The following is a 17,606-nucleotide window of genomic DNA, read 5'->3' as shown; positions in this document are numbered from 1 at the left end:
AGTTTTCAAGAATTCTGATGAAAGTACTAACCCATTAAATTATCGCCAAATTAGCCTTTTCCTTCTCTTCGCCAAAATATTTAAGTCCTTAATCAATCAAGCACAAGTCTGCCACCTCATAGCTATTAAACGTCTTTCAACCGATGGTCTGCCTATTGCAGATATCGTAACTGTAATCCCTGAATGTACATACCATGCACTGGATAAGGCAGGGGAGGCTAGATTAGTAGCTCTAGATATATCTAAGGCCTTTAACGGTTTGGTACAATGGTCTTCTCATGAAAATTAAATCACATGGTATTGCTGAACGAATACTTAACATAATGAAATCCTTAGATAAGAAAAAAAAAAAAAATCAAGGTTCTCATTAAGGTTCGTATATCAAAATGATATCAAAATGCAGCAATGCCACAAGGATAAACCCTTGGAGCTTTATTATTCCAGATATTTGTAAATGACCTGATAAAATTTTCTGAGACGGAGATATTTGCTGATGCCACATATCTAAGGAAATTGCTAAAACTCCAGAGGAAGACCTTCAGTCTTTAGTAGAATTGGACCAAAACGTCCAAGACTAAACTTATTTCCTTTAATAATTACAAGAAACCTTCTCAATCAATGATTGCCATGGCTAATGATACACTGCCCGAAAAAATTCCCCTCAAGCTTCTAGACTTAACATTCAAAGATAATATGAATTGGAACAAATACATTGAGGTAATTGCCAGGGCTGCTCCGTTGAAGGTGGGCTCTTCATAACAGCATTTTTTTTAGGTGTTGTTCAATTCGTAAGGCACTCATTTATCAAGTTTTTTTTGTCTTTCCAATCTCTCTCAAGTGGTTGGAAATCATTGTATATATTACGTCTAATTCAGAATCAAGTTCTCGAATAGTTGTGAGTGAATTGGCTTCGACTAACGCTCTTAATTGATCGTTGTCAACATCTGATGGCTGACCACTACGCTCTTTTTCGGCCTAGCTTGAATTGAAAAAAGAAAATTCACAGAATTTTCTTTTTGTCCGTCTTGTATTCAACGTTATGAAAAGAAAAAATTGTTTTAAAATGATTGTAATTTAAATGATTAGATAGAATAAAAAACACTCTTTAAAATGATACATAAAGTAAAGGTATTATAATGAAAACTTGTTTGAAAATAATACATAAAGTAAAGGTATTAGAATGAAAACTTGTTTGAAATCAAAATGAATAACTTCGCATGAACTTTCTTCTCAACCTAATAGATTATTTCTTCTCAACCTAATATATTATTTCTTCTCAACCTAATATATTATTTCTTCTCAACCTAATATATTATTTCTTCTCAACCTAATATATTATTTCTTCTCAACCTAATATATTATTTCTTCTCAACCTAATAGATTATTTCTTCTCAACCTAATATATTAAAGATTTGAACAAAATACACAAAACATCGATGCTACAATTGAACCAGAATAAAAGAACAAAACAAACAAACAAACAAGCTGATTCGACTAACATTTTTTAAATTTTTTGTGTAGGACATTTTCAATATTTATTTCAGAAAATTAAAACAAAAATGGAAAAATGGAATAAAAACACAACAAAATCTATTTCCACTTGGTTTTTTAGACATTTCGACACAAAAAACAAAAAAACAATTTTCGCTCTGAATTAATCTCATTCGGATTGCATCAAAAACGTTCAGGGCAAAAAAAAAAAAAAAAAAAAAAAAAAAAAAAAAATGAGAAGCAGGGACAGCAGAACTAAAAGCACAAAATGTTTGTGTGTGTGTGTGTGTGTGTGTGTGTGTGTGTGCATGTATTTACAGGTGTGTGTGCGTGTGTATGTATAATATGTGTTCATTCACAAATACTGTGTATTTACAATGTGTAAATATGTTAACAATTTGGCAATTTTTTTGCCAACAACTCAGACTAGAAGGAAAAGTCAACACAAGAAAAAAAAAAACAAAAACAACAATAGAAAAAAAAAAAAAAAAAAAAAAAATTTACAAAACTTCTTCCAAAGATTTTCGGAAACACATTTTAACATTTTTTTTAGTTTAAAAAAATTTTTTTTTTTTTTTTTAACTACGACTTGATGTGCTTTTGTGTGTGCGTGTGGGTGGGAGTGTCCCTACTTTATTCGCCATCTTTTTCCCTCTTTTCTTTTCTTTTTTTTTTTTTTTTTTTTTAAAAGCGAGTTTATTTAATGATTCCTTTATCAACCTGGAAGTTTTTTTTATGCTTAAATTTTTGAAGTAAAACATTTTTCCATTCGTGTAAGTCGTTACAAATTTTGTCAATCATCATCCGAAAGAATTCATATTTTAGAAGCACACAGATGGACATAGAGTACGATTCAGAGTGACAGAAAAACCGACACAAACTTTTTACAACAAAATCCCCCCCCCCCCCAGTTTAAGTTTAGTAATCAACCTTAAAAAAAATTTTTTTTTTTTCCTGGACTTGGATTTATTGGAACGCGAGACATTTAGGAACCGACTTGGTAAACACAAACAAAATTAGTAACCATCTTGCCAACAACAAAAACAACCTGGAGCACCTTTTTTCATGTCCATGTGTCTGACACACGTGGACATACAACATGTGACTTTCAGGAACATTTCTTTCACATCGAACTGCTGAAGCATTCTTCCAAAACTCTGCATCCTTTAAAATCATTATGCTTCTTGAAATGTACGTAAACTTGTTTACAAATTATGAATGTGCATATTTGCCTAGCCGTAGCGCACCTGGGCACTTTACAACAGGATTTTATTCATAAAAATGCTTATGTAAGGGAGATAATTCATAAAAATGCTTATGTAAGGGAGATAATTCATAAAAATGCTTATGTAAGGGAGATAATTCATAAAAATGCTTATGTAAGGGAGATAATTCAGCATTGTTTTTTGATTGGTAAAAAAAGGTGTTGATGGGTACATCTCAAAATGTTGCTTAGTAATTTCGTCCCTTGATTTTTATGAGTGATTGGAAAAGGATATTTTTGTTTTCAGATAAATTATTTTTTATGTGCTGGTTCTAAAATTTTTTTTATCAATCATTTTACTTAGAATCGCCATTTTCTTAATATTCATCGCAAGGCGTGAGATGGGAGCAATTAAGTAGAAAAAAAAACAAAAAAACAATTCGGTTTCAGACATAAACCATTTCTTCTCACAAACTACAAAAATCCAACTGCGAATGAATTTTCCTGCTTTTGGTGCCATCAGTTTTTTTAATCTGAAAGATTTTTTTTATGAATGTTCAAGTTTAAGAAAGAAATATACTTGCCAATGCATCGACATAAAACAAAAAACTGATAAACTAATTAACTTAAGAAATAGTTTATCAGTTTCTGTTTTAATTTCTGTCGCAATTTTTTTCTCTTTTACATGAGCTTTTTAGGTTAACATTTTCCATTTTTTTTTTCTAGTAGTGAAATACATCCTCATAAAAGTGCTCAACTGCTTGAGGAGTTGTGTATTGCTGTTTCATACAAATTATGAATTGATACATTCTGTATCTAAATATGCCATCTCTGTGGCATTTCTTCTCGTCTCGTGAAGATAAGGATTTCTCATAAAATATCAAGTCACACACATTTCACAAATGCACATAAAATGTTCTGTAGATACAATAATTTATGTATCAGTTTTTAGTATTTACTTCAACAGTGCTCAATATGTGCTTAGAGCTAGGAAGTATATAGTATAAATATATGGCAATTAAGCTACAAAGAATCTATAGGTATTTTAGCCTAACGATTCCCTATGGGAATGAAATGCAAAAGATTTTGCGTAGCTTCATTTCCATACATTTCCACCTTCCCGAACTTTATGAACAGTAATTGAAAGATTTATCGAAAAATAGAAATTTTTCCAGAAAAATAAAAAATAAGACGCAGTTCACGTTGAGAAAAAAAAAAGTTTGTCAAGTTTTTTTTATCTTCACTGCTAACCATCTGATTGCTTCTAAAATGATTATTCCTTCATTTACCAGCAGTAAAAATGGATACAAGTTTTAATTTGCTAAATCAATTTTTTTTTTTGTTCATCTTTTGTTTAGAATAAAATTTTTTGTTGTTGAAAATTGTAATTCTATTAACTTCCATAAACGGAGATTTTGTTTTTGTTTTTATATATTTTTTTCTTTTCTTAACAACTTTTTTGCGGAGGGTGGAATTTTTAAAGAGCTACTTCTAGAAATTGAGTTTGACTGAATTCTAGATTCAAAATAAAAATTGATAGCAATTTGACGCGCCCTAAAACATGGGCGGCTTTTATACAGTTTTTGATTGGAAGGTTTATATTCGGAATTGTATCCTCTCTTTCAGCATTTCTCGTTCCACGCCAATTTTCACATAAATATGACAATTTCTTTTGTTTTATTTACTTTCTGCAAGAAGACCATTTTCAAGAATTTAGATTCTTTTTATTTTTTATGAATCTGATTCCTGTTATTTTAGGAGAGGAAATAATTTTACCAATAATTTTTTCTTATTCAGCAATTTCTCTTCAAGAAATTGTTAAAAAGCAGAAAAATTCTTCTAAAGTTCTATCGAATCAATTATTTGATTTTCTTGTTTCCTTTTATAAAGAGAAATTAATCATTTCTTTTTCAATATTTTTCAAATGCATTTTAGCATAAAATCAATTTTGTAAAAAAAAAAAAATTGAAAACACCATTGCCTTTTTTTTTTTTACAGTCAAAGGCAATTTATTCTTGTTGCACAATCCAAAGAACCCCTTCCTCTCACCAGAATGTTTAAATATATTGGAAAAAAAGAAAAAAGTCCATTTTTAAATGGGTAGTCGGGTGATATTGTGGTTTTTATAATTTGTATGATTTTTTTTTTCTTGCTTTCCTTGCATATTTTTTTTTTTTTGGAAAAATTAAATCAGGGGAGATAATCAGAAAATTTTGCCAGCAAGAGAAAAACCAGTGACAAATGCCGTCCTCCAATGGACACAACTCACAAATAAATGCTAATGAGAATCTTATATGAAATTTAAAAAAAAAAAAAAAAAATGGTAATGATCAATTTTTGAAAGTTAAAGATAAAAAAAATGAACAATGAATTTGGTTGCAAAAAATGAATGGTGACAAAGAAAACTTTGAAAACATTTGAATGCATTTGTTTCACATATAATCCAATCTGCTATTTAGTTGTACAATTTAGGAGAGTACAGAATGTGTCGGGTCAAATGTCAACGGTGAGTCAACAAGTATATATGTATTTTTTTTTTTTTAAGAGTGGGATGGGAGGGGGGAGGTCAGATTAAAAAAATTCCTATTTTGCATTTTGACGTGAACGTAGAAAAGTGCAGTAAACCTTTTGGCCTGTGAATTTTAGAGGAAAATTTTTCATGCGAAAAAAAAAAAAACTTTCAAAATTCTTATCGAAAGATTTGAAGTTATTTAAAGGAAACATTGGTTCTCTCCCTTTATTCGAAACACTCAACAAACCTATGCATTATTTATAGTGACGTCAATGTTGAGGAGGAAAAGAAACAAAACTTCTTTAAAAAGGATATTTTTTGGAAAAATATTTCAAGGAATTTCTTTAGTTCTTATTTAATTAAATAAAAAACAAAGAACAGAAAAATCTTTATAATATACGTATCCACCACGGAACGAAGATGTCATATTCCAAAATACATGGAAATTGATGAAGTAGTTTTATTTATAAGGAAAAAATAATTTTATGAGTAAGACAAAAGGGACAGTCTCACATCATATCTTAAAAAAAAGGGGGGTAAGATAAGTCCAACATAATTCTAATTTGCAAGATCAGCTTTGTAATGCTACCTATTTAACATTAATCACTTTAAATTGGTTAAAAATAATTTTCTTTAAAAAAATAAAACTACTTCATCAATTTAGATGTTTTTTGGAATATGATATTTTCGTTCCATGACAGGTACAGGCATCATTAAGATTTTTCTGTAGTTGATTTTTTTTTATTAGGTTAAATTCTAAAAAAACGTCCTTTTATTTTTCCAATCTACAAAATTTCAAAATAAATTTCCATTTTAGTTGATAGTTTTTTTAAAGACACAAACAAGACCTACTGATACTTGGATGTAACGGCTAATATTTGGAACCATGTTTAGGAAATGAGTAAAATGTTTGTTTACGTTACATTTAAACTTCTGCATGGAGCTTGGAGAGGGATGAGTGCTGCGAGGCTATGTTTGCCCAAGACACGCTGCATGAAATAATGAAGCGCCCCCACAATCCCGGAGGATTAAGGGACATGTCTTATGTTAGGAAAGCAGGTAAAAGGGAAGGAATTCCAAAATCTAGGTTGTGGCATTCCTAAGCAGTAAATGATCTAAGAACTTACCAGAGTCAACTTCAACGATCCGAAGAGGACTAATGCTTCAGCATGATTTAGTTGCAAACACCGACTGGAATCATGTCAGCTATGGGTAAAATAGTAGAGTAAACTGGACTGTAAAGCCTTAGTAGAGCAACTAGTCCAGAAAAAGAAAAACTTTGAAATAAAACTAGCTACTGGCAGTGGTAATATAGTGATACCCTTCAAAAGCACATAGAGTGACAGAACATCAAAGTCGAATGCTGTTCTTATTTAGGTAAAAAAAAAAAATGATGAGGATGGATATAGAAATATATACATGTGAAGAGAAATGGGACAAAGCTAAAAGTGGTGTACTTGAAACTTGCAGCTAGAACCCCCTTCCCATCCCTAAAATGGGAAAAAATTGTTTTTATCGGTAAAAGAAAAATGCACGTCAATCTGCCGTTCATTTTCACATTTGGTTCTTCAAAATTCTTCTTGGTTTTGACATGTCATTCATTATTCCACAACCCAAAAAATCTTTTTTCTTAAGAGTTGAAAGAATTTCTCAGCAGACAAAAGGGTGGAAGGGGGTTGCTATCTACTTTATTTTTTTTTTAAACTTGCATTTTTTTAATAACTTTGGCAGGTTTTAAATTGGCAACGACTTCTGTGGCATCCATTGCATAATGTTCAAATCTTAATCAAATGAATAAAAAGATAAAACGAGATGAATAAAAACGTGACGTCAAATCACATTCAGGTGATGACAACAAAATGTATTTCAATGAAACAAAAACAAAAAATTATTAAAAATGAAGATCGAATGATTTTTTTTATCAAGTCTTCTGCCAAAAATTCATTTAAATACGACGACCATTCCAAGATTAAAAAAAAAAAAAAAAAGGGAAAAGATTTGACCGTATTTTTTTTTTTAATTAGAAAAAATAATTCTAAGGGAGATAACTCTGTACACCTTTAAATTAAACAAATATAAAACAAATGTTTTTACCATTAAAAATGAACTTTTGCTAAAAGATTAATATTTTTGTAAATGCCAAATTTCTCAAATCGTTCATCTTTTAAAAAGAGGAAAGTTAAGAAATGACGTTTAATTCCACAGGAAAAAAATGTCCCCGAAAAATCATGACAGGCCAAAACGTAAACTGACATATTGTTTCTCTTTGAACTATTTTCTGCAACAAAGTTGATATTAACATCAAACGTAAATGTATCGACACGCATCATAATCAAATTACGGTGAAATACATCATCGTGTATGAATGAACGCTTACAGAAGGCCAGAGAATACGTCAGCCAAAATGTTGCAAAAAATAAACACTGACGAGGATAGTAATCCAAAGGGGGAAAAAATGGAAATTCATTTTTGCAAAAAAACTCAAAAAAACTGATTGTAAAAAAAAAAAACGTTGACAAGAGAAATAGTTTACCAAAAAGAAAATTTGGTTCAGGCAAAAACGAAATTTTTACAAATTAATTTTTGGATTCTGTTCAGTTTTGTTTTTTTCTTGAAATAAAAAAATACCTGCGATACGTTTGCCATCCATAAAATGATACCCTCAAAAATTTAAAGAGATAAAAGATTTATGGATGATATATTTTTTGGTATTGCACAATTAAACATGGTTCTTTCTCAACCACCTCCGAATTCTCTCTCTCTCTCGCTTCGTCTGTAAAAATGGTTTTGAAGACTTCAGTTTGGATGCAACAAAGTCTTACAATCTCTACATAAAGTCAAATAAATATGACAAGAATAACTTTGTAATCTTCCTTCCTTCTTGGATAAACACATATCTATGCCTGTGTTTTGATTATTAATTATTAATATCGTCACACAATTCAGATTATTACGTGACAAGCATACACAGATTAAAAAAAAAAAAAAAAAAACATTGATGAATTCAGAAAAATTACACAAAAATTTTTTTTTTATCCAGTTTGCTTTGAGCAATCAGAATCTCATTTCGATCGACCAATCAGCTTCCACTTTAACGAAAGTTACAAATCCAGTGTTCAAAGATTTACAAAAAAAAAAAAAAAAAAAAAAAAAAACTTTTCACAATCATCACATTTTTTTTTAAAAAATACTATTCGACATAAAGTCAGCCATCATTTCATTAGTCAAAAGCAAAGGATGCGAAATACGAATTTGGAAAGAAGAAAAAGAAAGGGAAAAAAATATATAAAAATGCAAACATTATTGATATTTTATAAAAATATCAATAATGTTAGAAATAAATATCAGCCCCATATAACATTATATACACACACACACACACACACACATATATATATATATATATAATGTTATTTATCTTATACTGACAAACAATTTTTTTCTTCAAGGTTTGTTAAATAAGACTTGGCTCAGAGAAAAGCAATCGGTTAAAATGTTTGCGGTGCCATTGTGAGCCAAATATGGTGAGCATTATTGGATTGGATATATTCAAACTTTATTACTAGGTAATAAATTTGAATTTATCATATACGTACACGCATACATACAGGGTGTCTCAAAAAATGTCATGTATTCTCACTTAAACTGTTATCAACATTATCTGGACAATAATAATCATTTATTTGGACATTTGCAAACATGATTCTTCAATTGCATTTGCTTTCTGTATTTGAAGCTATTCTAGTTCACTCTATGTCCGTAAATAAAGGTTTTATTGTCATTCGAAGTGGGAGTACATTCCTTGAGATGCTCTGTGTGCGTATATATATATATATATATATAAAAATAAACACACACACAGAAAGGCATACGTACATAGACAATAATGTAGACTCCCGTCAAATGCTCTTTCTTGAGCTGGAAGAAGTGAGGATATTCATTCTTTACTTCCTCCAGTGATTTGGTTAATCATTATTGGAAATTATTGGCTTTAGCAGTAGAGAGTGTAATCCTGAGATTTGATGCTGACTACATTCACACTATTTCCATCATGTATGAGTGTGTGTATATATTTATATATATGCGTGTGTGTGTGTGTGTGTGTGCGTGCGCGTGTGTTTATAAAATTAAAAAATGGCTTACAATGAATGTTTTATTTCAAATGGAGGGTATTTTTTTTTTTATCCAAAATATAAAATAAGTAAAATGCCTTATCTCTGCAAAATGAAAACGCATTCAAAATCACGATTAATTTTTTTTTATGTTGAACAGATTTTTTTCTCTTTTTTAGAGAAAATTATTCAAAACCGAACGCGTAAGATCGGTTTTATTAGTTCATTTTTGGGTTTCAGCTTCTTCAATAAGTTCTTGTAAAAAATCACGATGCAAACAAACATGTTTGTTGCCAATTCATTAGTGGGGAAGAGCACATCACTCCACTGTACCTAACCCACCAACAGGATTTTGCTGATTTTTTTATTAAATTAAAAAATGGATTTCATTGATAATGAAAAACATTTTTCTTCTGTTTCCTTCGGTAATTAAAATCTCATTTTTACGAGAGAGAGAAAGGAGGAGAGAAAGAAAGTTGAGGTTTTTGTTCAATTTCTAAAAAAAAAAAAATTAAAGAAAACAACCTCTTTTTGGTCTCATCAGCCTTAACACCCGAACATCATAAGAATTTCAAAGCATTCTGGGATAGGAATCACATTTTCAAGTCGGCCATCATGGTCGTGAAGTCAGACAGTCTTTGATAATCAGGATCTTCATCTTTGTCATCTTTATCATGGTCTTTAAATGAAGGGTTCTTGGAGGTGCGTGGCAATTTCAGTGTACAAGGTAACATCTCTCTCATGACGGTGTGATGGGTGACCAAGGCGGCAAGGGTTGGCCATTCCTTGTCAAGACCCTAAAAATGAAAAACGTATTTGAAGAACTGATCATATTTTCTCTACTGCACATTTACGTAAAAAAAAAAAAAAAAAAATGCAATATTTGAATCTAAATAATGGTGCTTGTCCAGAATTCGGCATATGTATAAAAAAAAGAAAGAAACATTTGTATGACATACGTACCCATGACGAAAAGAAAATACTGTACACCAAAAATCACGTAAATTAATCAAACAGTTTTATTTTTAAAAAAGAAAATGCCCCATCGACAAAATGTTGCATCTCGGTGCCTGCTTTACAAGTATTTTAATGGTGGATGCTCTGACGAACTTCAAACCCCTGTACCCCTCAACACACCTGACAAGCAGCAAAGTCCCACCCCTATACAGTAGCTATCTCCAGATGTCAGAAAGCCTTCTACTCTAAAAGTTTTTTCCCCAGAACTGCTAGACTTGGGCATTCCCTTCCGGGTTCCTGCTTTCCCAAATGTATTGACATGCAGAAATTCAAGTGTAATGTAAACAGACATCTTGCTGCTCAACTCCCTACATAGTATCCCTGCAAATTATGTCCCAGATAGTAGCTCCCTACAATAAAGTGACACTGTGCCTTGTTTGAGGTGAAAATGTAATTAAAAATCAGATTTTGCGGTTAAGTGAACAGCAACAATATCACGACACTATCTTAAAAGCAAACTAAAAACAAGGGAAATAACTTCAAATAATTAAAACTTGCAGGAGAAAGCCATTCTTAATTTGGAGGCATTGGAAAAAAAAATCAAATTTGCTTAAAAATAATTTTCTTTATAAAAATAGAACTACTTGATCAGTTTACTTGACTTTTGGAATTTGATATTTTCTTTCCGCCACACACACACATATATATATATATATATATATATATATATATATATATATATATATACACAAAAAAGATTTTTCTTTACTTTTATTTTTTAATATAGAACGAAATCTGACCAAGCACCAAAATAATTTTCAAACAGAATTGTAGTAAAGTCAAATCTGTGAATGGAAAAAACGGGCGGAAAAAGTGTGAATCACACAAGTTGTGTCAGTAAAAAAGAAAACATTTTTCGAAGTCAGAAAGCGATGAGACAACAGTCGAAACGAATGAAAATGAAGTTTTAAAACGGAAAAACTAAAAACAAAATAAAAGTCGTTTCCTCTCATCCCTTATTGTGTTAACCCGATGGTTCTTAAATGGAAAATTGTTTTTGTTTTTGAACAAGTAGATTTTGAGCATTTCAATGTTTCTCTGCAACTTTTTATTGTTGCTTAAACGAAACATTAAAAAAAATGAAAACTTAACATCACATAAAAATTTAAAAAATATGGCAAACTTATATAAAAAAAAACCCTTAAATTCTGTGATAGATAAAGATTAAAGAAAATTCAAAATAAAAGAAGAGGTTGTCAACTTAAGACATCCTTTCTTTACAGGGGAGGAACGATAAAATTGTCGTCCTAGAAAAGACATGATTCCATTTCTGTTTGATGAAAACCGGTTTTCTTTTTGTGTTGCTGACCATCTATTAGTTGTGTAAAAATCCCAAAATCAATAGGAGCCGTTAAATCATGTATGAAAGTGACACAATGTTCAACAAGCGAGATCAGAGATGTACCACTCTACCAATCCAAGTTATGACAACAGGACCATTGCCAGCACCCTCAAAATGCATTGCTGGATTGCCATGAATAATAGGGACATGTCCAGGTTGATGAAAACAAAGTTTCCGACCACGGTTATGATCTTTGGTTTCAAGTGAGAGCCACATCATGCCACCTCATATCTTTGAAGTTGGCTTGAAAGTCAACACCAAAGTGTACTTGAATGTGCTGAAGAGTGTGTTGATCTCCTGGTGCAATCAGGTGGCTGCTGGCAGACCTTGGGTGTGGCAGCAGGGCTCGGAGCTGGCTCACAAATCCAAAGAAATCCAGATTTTGCTTCAGAAGGAATGCTACGACTTTGTACCCTTCTCTTACTGGTCCCCACCACCTCCCCTGACCTAAACCCACTGGACTACTTCGTTTGTTCATATGTCGGGAACATCACCAACATGACCTCCCACAACACCAAAGCCAGCTTGATTGCTGCCTTCCACTGAGCTCCCGCAGACACTTGTGAAAAAGGCATGCTCCCAGTTCCAGAGATGGTGATTGAGGCTGAAGGCGGCTACATTGAATAGATGTCAGCTCTACTACATAATCAAGTTACCTGAATTGATTTTTTTCAATGAAAGTTTTAAAATAAAGCTGTAGTGTTGTTTTCTTAAGGCGACACATTTTGCTTCATCGTGTAAATCTTCCCTCACATTTCATGAACTTTTATACTCGAAGTCATTTGACAAAAACAGTTGTGGTTTTAAGAATCATTTCCGAATTTGTTTCATTGCATTCAACGATCAAAATATAAATTGATGAGAAAAAAACCTTCAGAATTCTGAGTCGAGCTTTTGTTTCTCACAATCTTTCAAGCAAAAAAACAGCTACAAGTAAGGCAAGCAATATGCAAGGGAGGTAATTCAGAATGCATTTAAGCAAACTATCAACATCAGCTGACTGAAGTATTAGTATTATTTGCAATGTAAAGAACTATTTTTTTAAATTTAATTCTAAAAGTTGTTAAATTGTAGAGCAAACGAACATAATCAAAAGAAAACCAACGTGTTTGTGCACGCAAAGAAAGTGCGTTATTTATGCACAACACTGCATATAATATTTGTTTAACATCTGTTTTTACATGCTGGCACGTGTTTGACAGTTTGCAGAAATTAACTTTAAAACTAACCTACTTCTGGCCAGGTCTTTATTTAACCCTCTTTCAAATTCATCCTTATCATTTCCTCTCATGTTTTCCTCAAACGATCCCTGCTATCTTAACTGTTCTACATCTAATAAACCAAGGATTCTCACCCTTTTTTGTTCAATGTGACTATACCATCAAAGTGTCCTGTTTTGCACACACCTCTTTATACTGTCCGGATTTAACTTACCTCTAAGATAATCAGATCTAAACCTGTCTTTAAGACTTACATAGCACATTTTCATCATTTTATTTTACTCCTTTCCAGGAGGTGGGGTACAAGTGTGGGTTTTAATGAAAGTTTTGAAATATTTGTAAAAAATTAAAAAAAATAAATAAATAAAAAAAGTTTAAAAAAACAATGTAAAAAAAAAAAAGAAATGTTTAAGAAAAGGAAAATGTTTTAAGAATGTTTTTAAAAGATGAAATGTAAAAAAAGAAATGGTTCAATAGAAAAAATATGTTAAAAAAAAAAAAAAAAAAAAAAAAAAAAAAAAAAAAAAATGTAAAAAAAATTCTGACCTTTAATTTGACGCCGCGATGTGTTTTCAGGATGAGGTAATGTGAAATTCCTGAGAGGTTCTCATATTTGGGCACTTTGACGGACAGGGCATAGCAACCTGGGTGAGTCGTGCTATCCCGGACGATGAAGGAGCCAATTTCTTCCTGCTGGAGAATTTCCAGGGCAATTTCTCTGGAAAAAAGAAAAAAAAAAAAACCAAAAAGAAAATATGAATGTGTAAATATTTTATAGTCTGTCAAGTCTGTCAGATGGGGAAAGTGGTTTTAAAATTGGCCATTCTTGTTTTGTTACTATTAATATGGTACAAGTTTTTGGGTGAAAAAGTTTATGTGAAGGGTTAGTATGTTATGACCTTCCATAGCATGTGATGCATCTCGAAACACTTCTGTGCTGCTTCAGTTGGGGTGAACTGTTCTATAGCGAATGGCTACCCATGCATGGAAAATGTGGCACGCTTCACAATGGCAATTGAGTTAATGTCAATAGACATAGCTAGAATGTACCAGCTCTAGAGGAGTCTAGCAAAAAAAAAAAATCTCTATAACTTATGGGTAGTCGAGTCTCCATTGTGATCATCAACAAATGGGTGTTTTGGCAGAGAGAACATGGCAGCATCAAGGGAGATCGTCTCGTATGACAACCAAAAGCTGCATTGATTCAGTGAGTGGAGTACTGTAGTAGTGTGTATATATATATATATATATATATATATATATATATATATATATTATTACCGTTTTTATCTGTTTTAGTTACACATGTTTCCGTTACCGGATCGTATTCACGATCCAGCAACTTCTGTTCAAGTCTGACGAAGTTGCTGGATCGTGAATACGATCCGGTAACAGAAACGTGTAACTAAAACAGATAAAATGGTAATAAAAAACATATTTGCTCTGCAATAGTATTGAGCACCTTCTTCAGGTTTTTACTAATTACCATCTTTGCTAAATATACACACACTTACACGTTACATAATATACATGGCATTGGCCAAGAATCTTTACTTTCATTTTGTCTCCCCTGTCCTTTTTAAACTGTCTTTGTGCTATGACGTCACATATGACGTATACTGCACACACACACCTCATCTGCTATGACGTCATATATAACATATTCAAATAACATGCAGACAAGAATACGGCTTTATTATAAATATACTAGCAGGCTGCCCAGGATTTCCTGGTCATAAAATACGCTTAAATATGATATCTTGATTAATGCAGATTTCGTATTTATTATTATATTTTATTGGACCCAATATATAGTAATGATTTAAAAAGTTAAAAAAAAAAAATTTAAAAAAAAAAAAAAAAAAAAAAAAAAATGACTTGTGCGCCACCAAGAATCGAAACCAAAATGTTTAGCTTACAATTTAATTTTTCCTACAAGGCTAAAAATTAAAACATGAACCTAGAGCTATTACGTTACGCATACATATTCGTAATGTCGTCATTCAACCGTTACCTGGCAAATTCAGTTTTTTTTATTTTTTTTTATTTTCACACTTTTGCACCTATTTTCCCCAGCTAAAACCCAAAAGTTTTGCATGGGTTCGAATACCCTATGTATTCAGTTTCATGTTTGTACACCAAACACTAACAAAGGAGTTTAATAGGCAAATTTTTTAACCAAATATATACACACATACATAAATATACATAAATATATATATATATATATATATATACATATACACGCATACATAAATATATATAGAAATAGGTTTATGTTTATTATAACCTTTTTATGAAAATATTATGCAAGTATAAATCATGTAGAATATCTACATGAATATAATTACACGTAATAGACAACAAAAGATGATCATCCCATAAGAAAACCGAGAAAACTAATAAGGAATTTATTAAAATGAATGTTTAAAAGAATATGCAAATTAGCTTTTGCAGATGAATGCAATTCCACGACCCATATATAACAAAGTTGTATTTTTTTTTATAAATAGAAAAAAGGTTTTTAATATGAATATCAATACACACACACACACAAAAAAATATATATACACACATATATATATATATATATATATATATATATAGTTATACTTTTGGGGAAAAAAGAATTCCAGCAGAGTGCTCTCCTATAGGGAAAATTTTTTTTCAAAATAAAAGTGTAATATTTATATTTTTTCATAAGTTTAGATAAGCTAAGCCATCGGTACCGTCGGTTTCATCTCATCTGTCTATAACCGAAAGTGTTTCCACTTCTGGTTATAGACAGATGTGATAAATTGGCTGAAGAGAGCTTGATATTGGGAACTAAAACGGTTCCCTTTTATCAGGTTTGAAACCGACGGTACTTATGACTTATTTAAATTTCTGAAAATAAAAATATATATGCATACGCACACACACACACACACACACACACACACACACACACACACACACACACACTATCTACCCGGTGTTGCCTAAGAATCTTTACTATCAGTTTTGCTCCCTCCCTATTAAACAATCTTTTTGCTATAACATCATATATAACGTGATATATAACATCATATATAACGTGATATATAACATCATATATAACGTGATATATAACATCATATATAACGTGATATATAACATCATATATAACGTGATATATAACGTGATATATAACGTGATATATAACGTGATATATAACATGATATATAACATGATATATAACATCATACATAACATCATACATAACATCATATATAACATCATATATAACGTGATATATAACGTGATATATAACATCATATATAACGTGATATATAACATGATATATAACATGATATATAACATGATATATAACATGATATATAACATGATATATAACATCATACATAACATCATATATAACATCATATATAACATCATATATAAACATGATATATAACGTGATATATAACGTGATATATAACGTGATATATAACATGATATATAACATGATATATAACATCATACATAACATCATATATAACATCATATATAACATGATATATAACATCATACATAACATCATACATAACATCATATATAACATCATACATAACATCATATATAACATCATATATAACATCATATATAAACATGATATATAACATGATATATAACATGATATATAACATGATATATAACATGATATATAACATGATATATAACATCATACATAACATGATATATAACATGATATATAACATGATATATAACATGATATATAACATCATATATAAACATGATATATAACGTGATATATAACGTGATATATAACATGATATATAACATGATATATAACATCATACATAACATCATATATAAACATGATATATAACATGATATATAACATGATATATAACATGATATATAACATCATATATAACATCATATATAAACATGATATATAACGTGATATATAACATAATATATAAACATGATATATAACGTGATATATAACATGATATATAACATGATATATAACATCATATATAAACATGATATATAACATTATATATAAACATGATATATAACATGATATATAACATGACATCATGTGAAAAATCAAACAAACAGAAATACAGCTTTTATTATAATTATATATTTTTATTTTTTTTATCCTACATATATTGACAAAAGTCTATATTCCAAATTTCAAGATGATGACCATCTTACAATTTATTCCTTTAAGTGTATCGATATATGCAATTCTTAATAGCACATGTTTCGTAGCGCAAAATCATTCATTCGCTTATTAATGTAAAAGTCAAGTATCATGCTCCAATCGTGCTTGAAACAAAAACATTCATTTTGAATGCACCCCTGCCATATCAAAGAATCTACTGTTTATTTTATATGCTTGGCCTTACTGCTTGTGCGCTGACAATAGCTTGAATTTAAATTCAAAATGAAAAAGTCAAGTATCATGGTGCAATTGTTATCCTTTGTGAAGTCGCTGATATGTTCACAACTAAGTATATAAAGAAATTGTATTCACTTTTAAAATAGAAAAGTGGGCTTTTAATATCAATGTCAGTGCAACAAACAACTCAACTTTACATATGTACAGATTCCGAAGAGTTCAAATAATATGAATATTGACTCCTCATTTAAAAAATTATGAAATTGTAGCTTGTGTTTGAAAGTAAAAATAAAATTATTATTCAGCACAAAA

The 17,606-nt window shown here is 30.5% G+C and overlaps 1 protein-coding gene across 29 annotated transcripts in view; it reads right to left on the bottom strand.

The window, feature by feature from the left end:
• Positions 1-1,486: 1,486 nt before the first annotated feature.
• The window catches only part of LOC145301788 (uncharacterized), a 533,649-nt gene continuing 517,529 nt past the window's right edge, over positions 1,487-17,606 (bottom strand). For all 29 annotated transcript variants that reach the window (XM_080144599.1, XM_080144601.1, XM_080144602.1 and 26 more), the window contains 2 exons: positions 13,445-13,616; positions 1,487-10,116 (listed from right to left, as the gene is read on the bottom strand). In XM_080144599.1, the coding sequence (XP_080000725.1) occupies positions 9,913-10,116; positions 13,445-13,616 (376 nt within the window). In that variant the 3' untranslated portion in view covers positions 1,487-9,912. The remainder of the gene's footprint in view (positions 10,117-13,444; positions 13,617-17,606) is intronic.

Source organism: Euprymna scolopes, chromosome 2 (genome assembly GCF_053919585.1).
Source record: "Euprymna scolopes isolate OS-2025 chromosome 2, ASM5391958v1, whole genome shotgun sequence".
Lineage (NCBI taxonomy): Eukaryota > Metazoa > Mollusca > Cephalopoda > Sepiida > Sepiolidae > Euprymna > Euprymna scolopes.
Note: the sequence above shows the minus strand (reverse complement) of the source record. Positions and strands in the feature narration are given on the sequence as shown.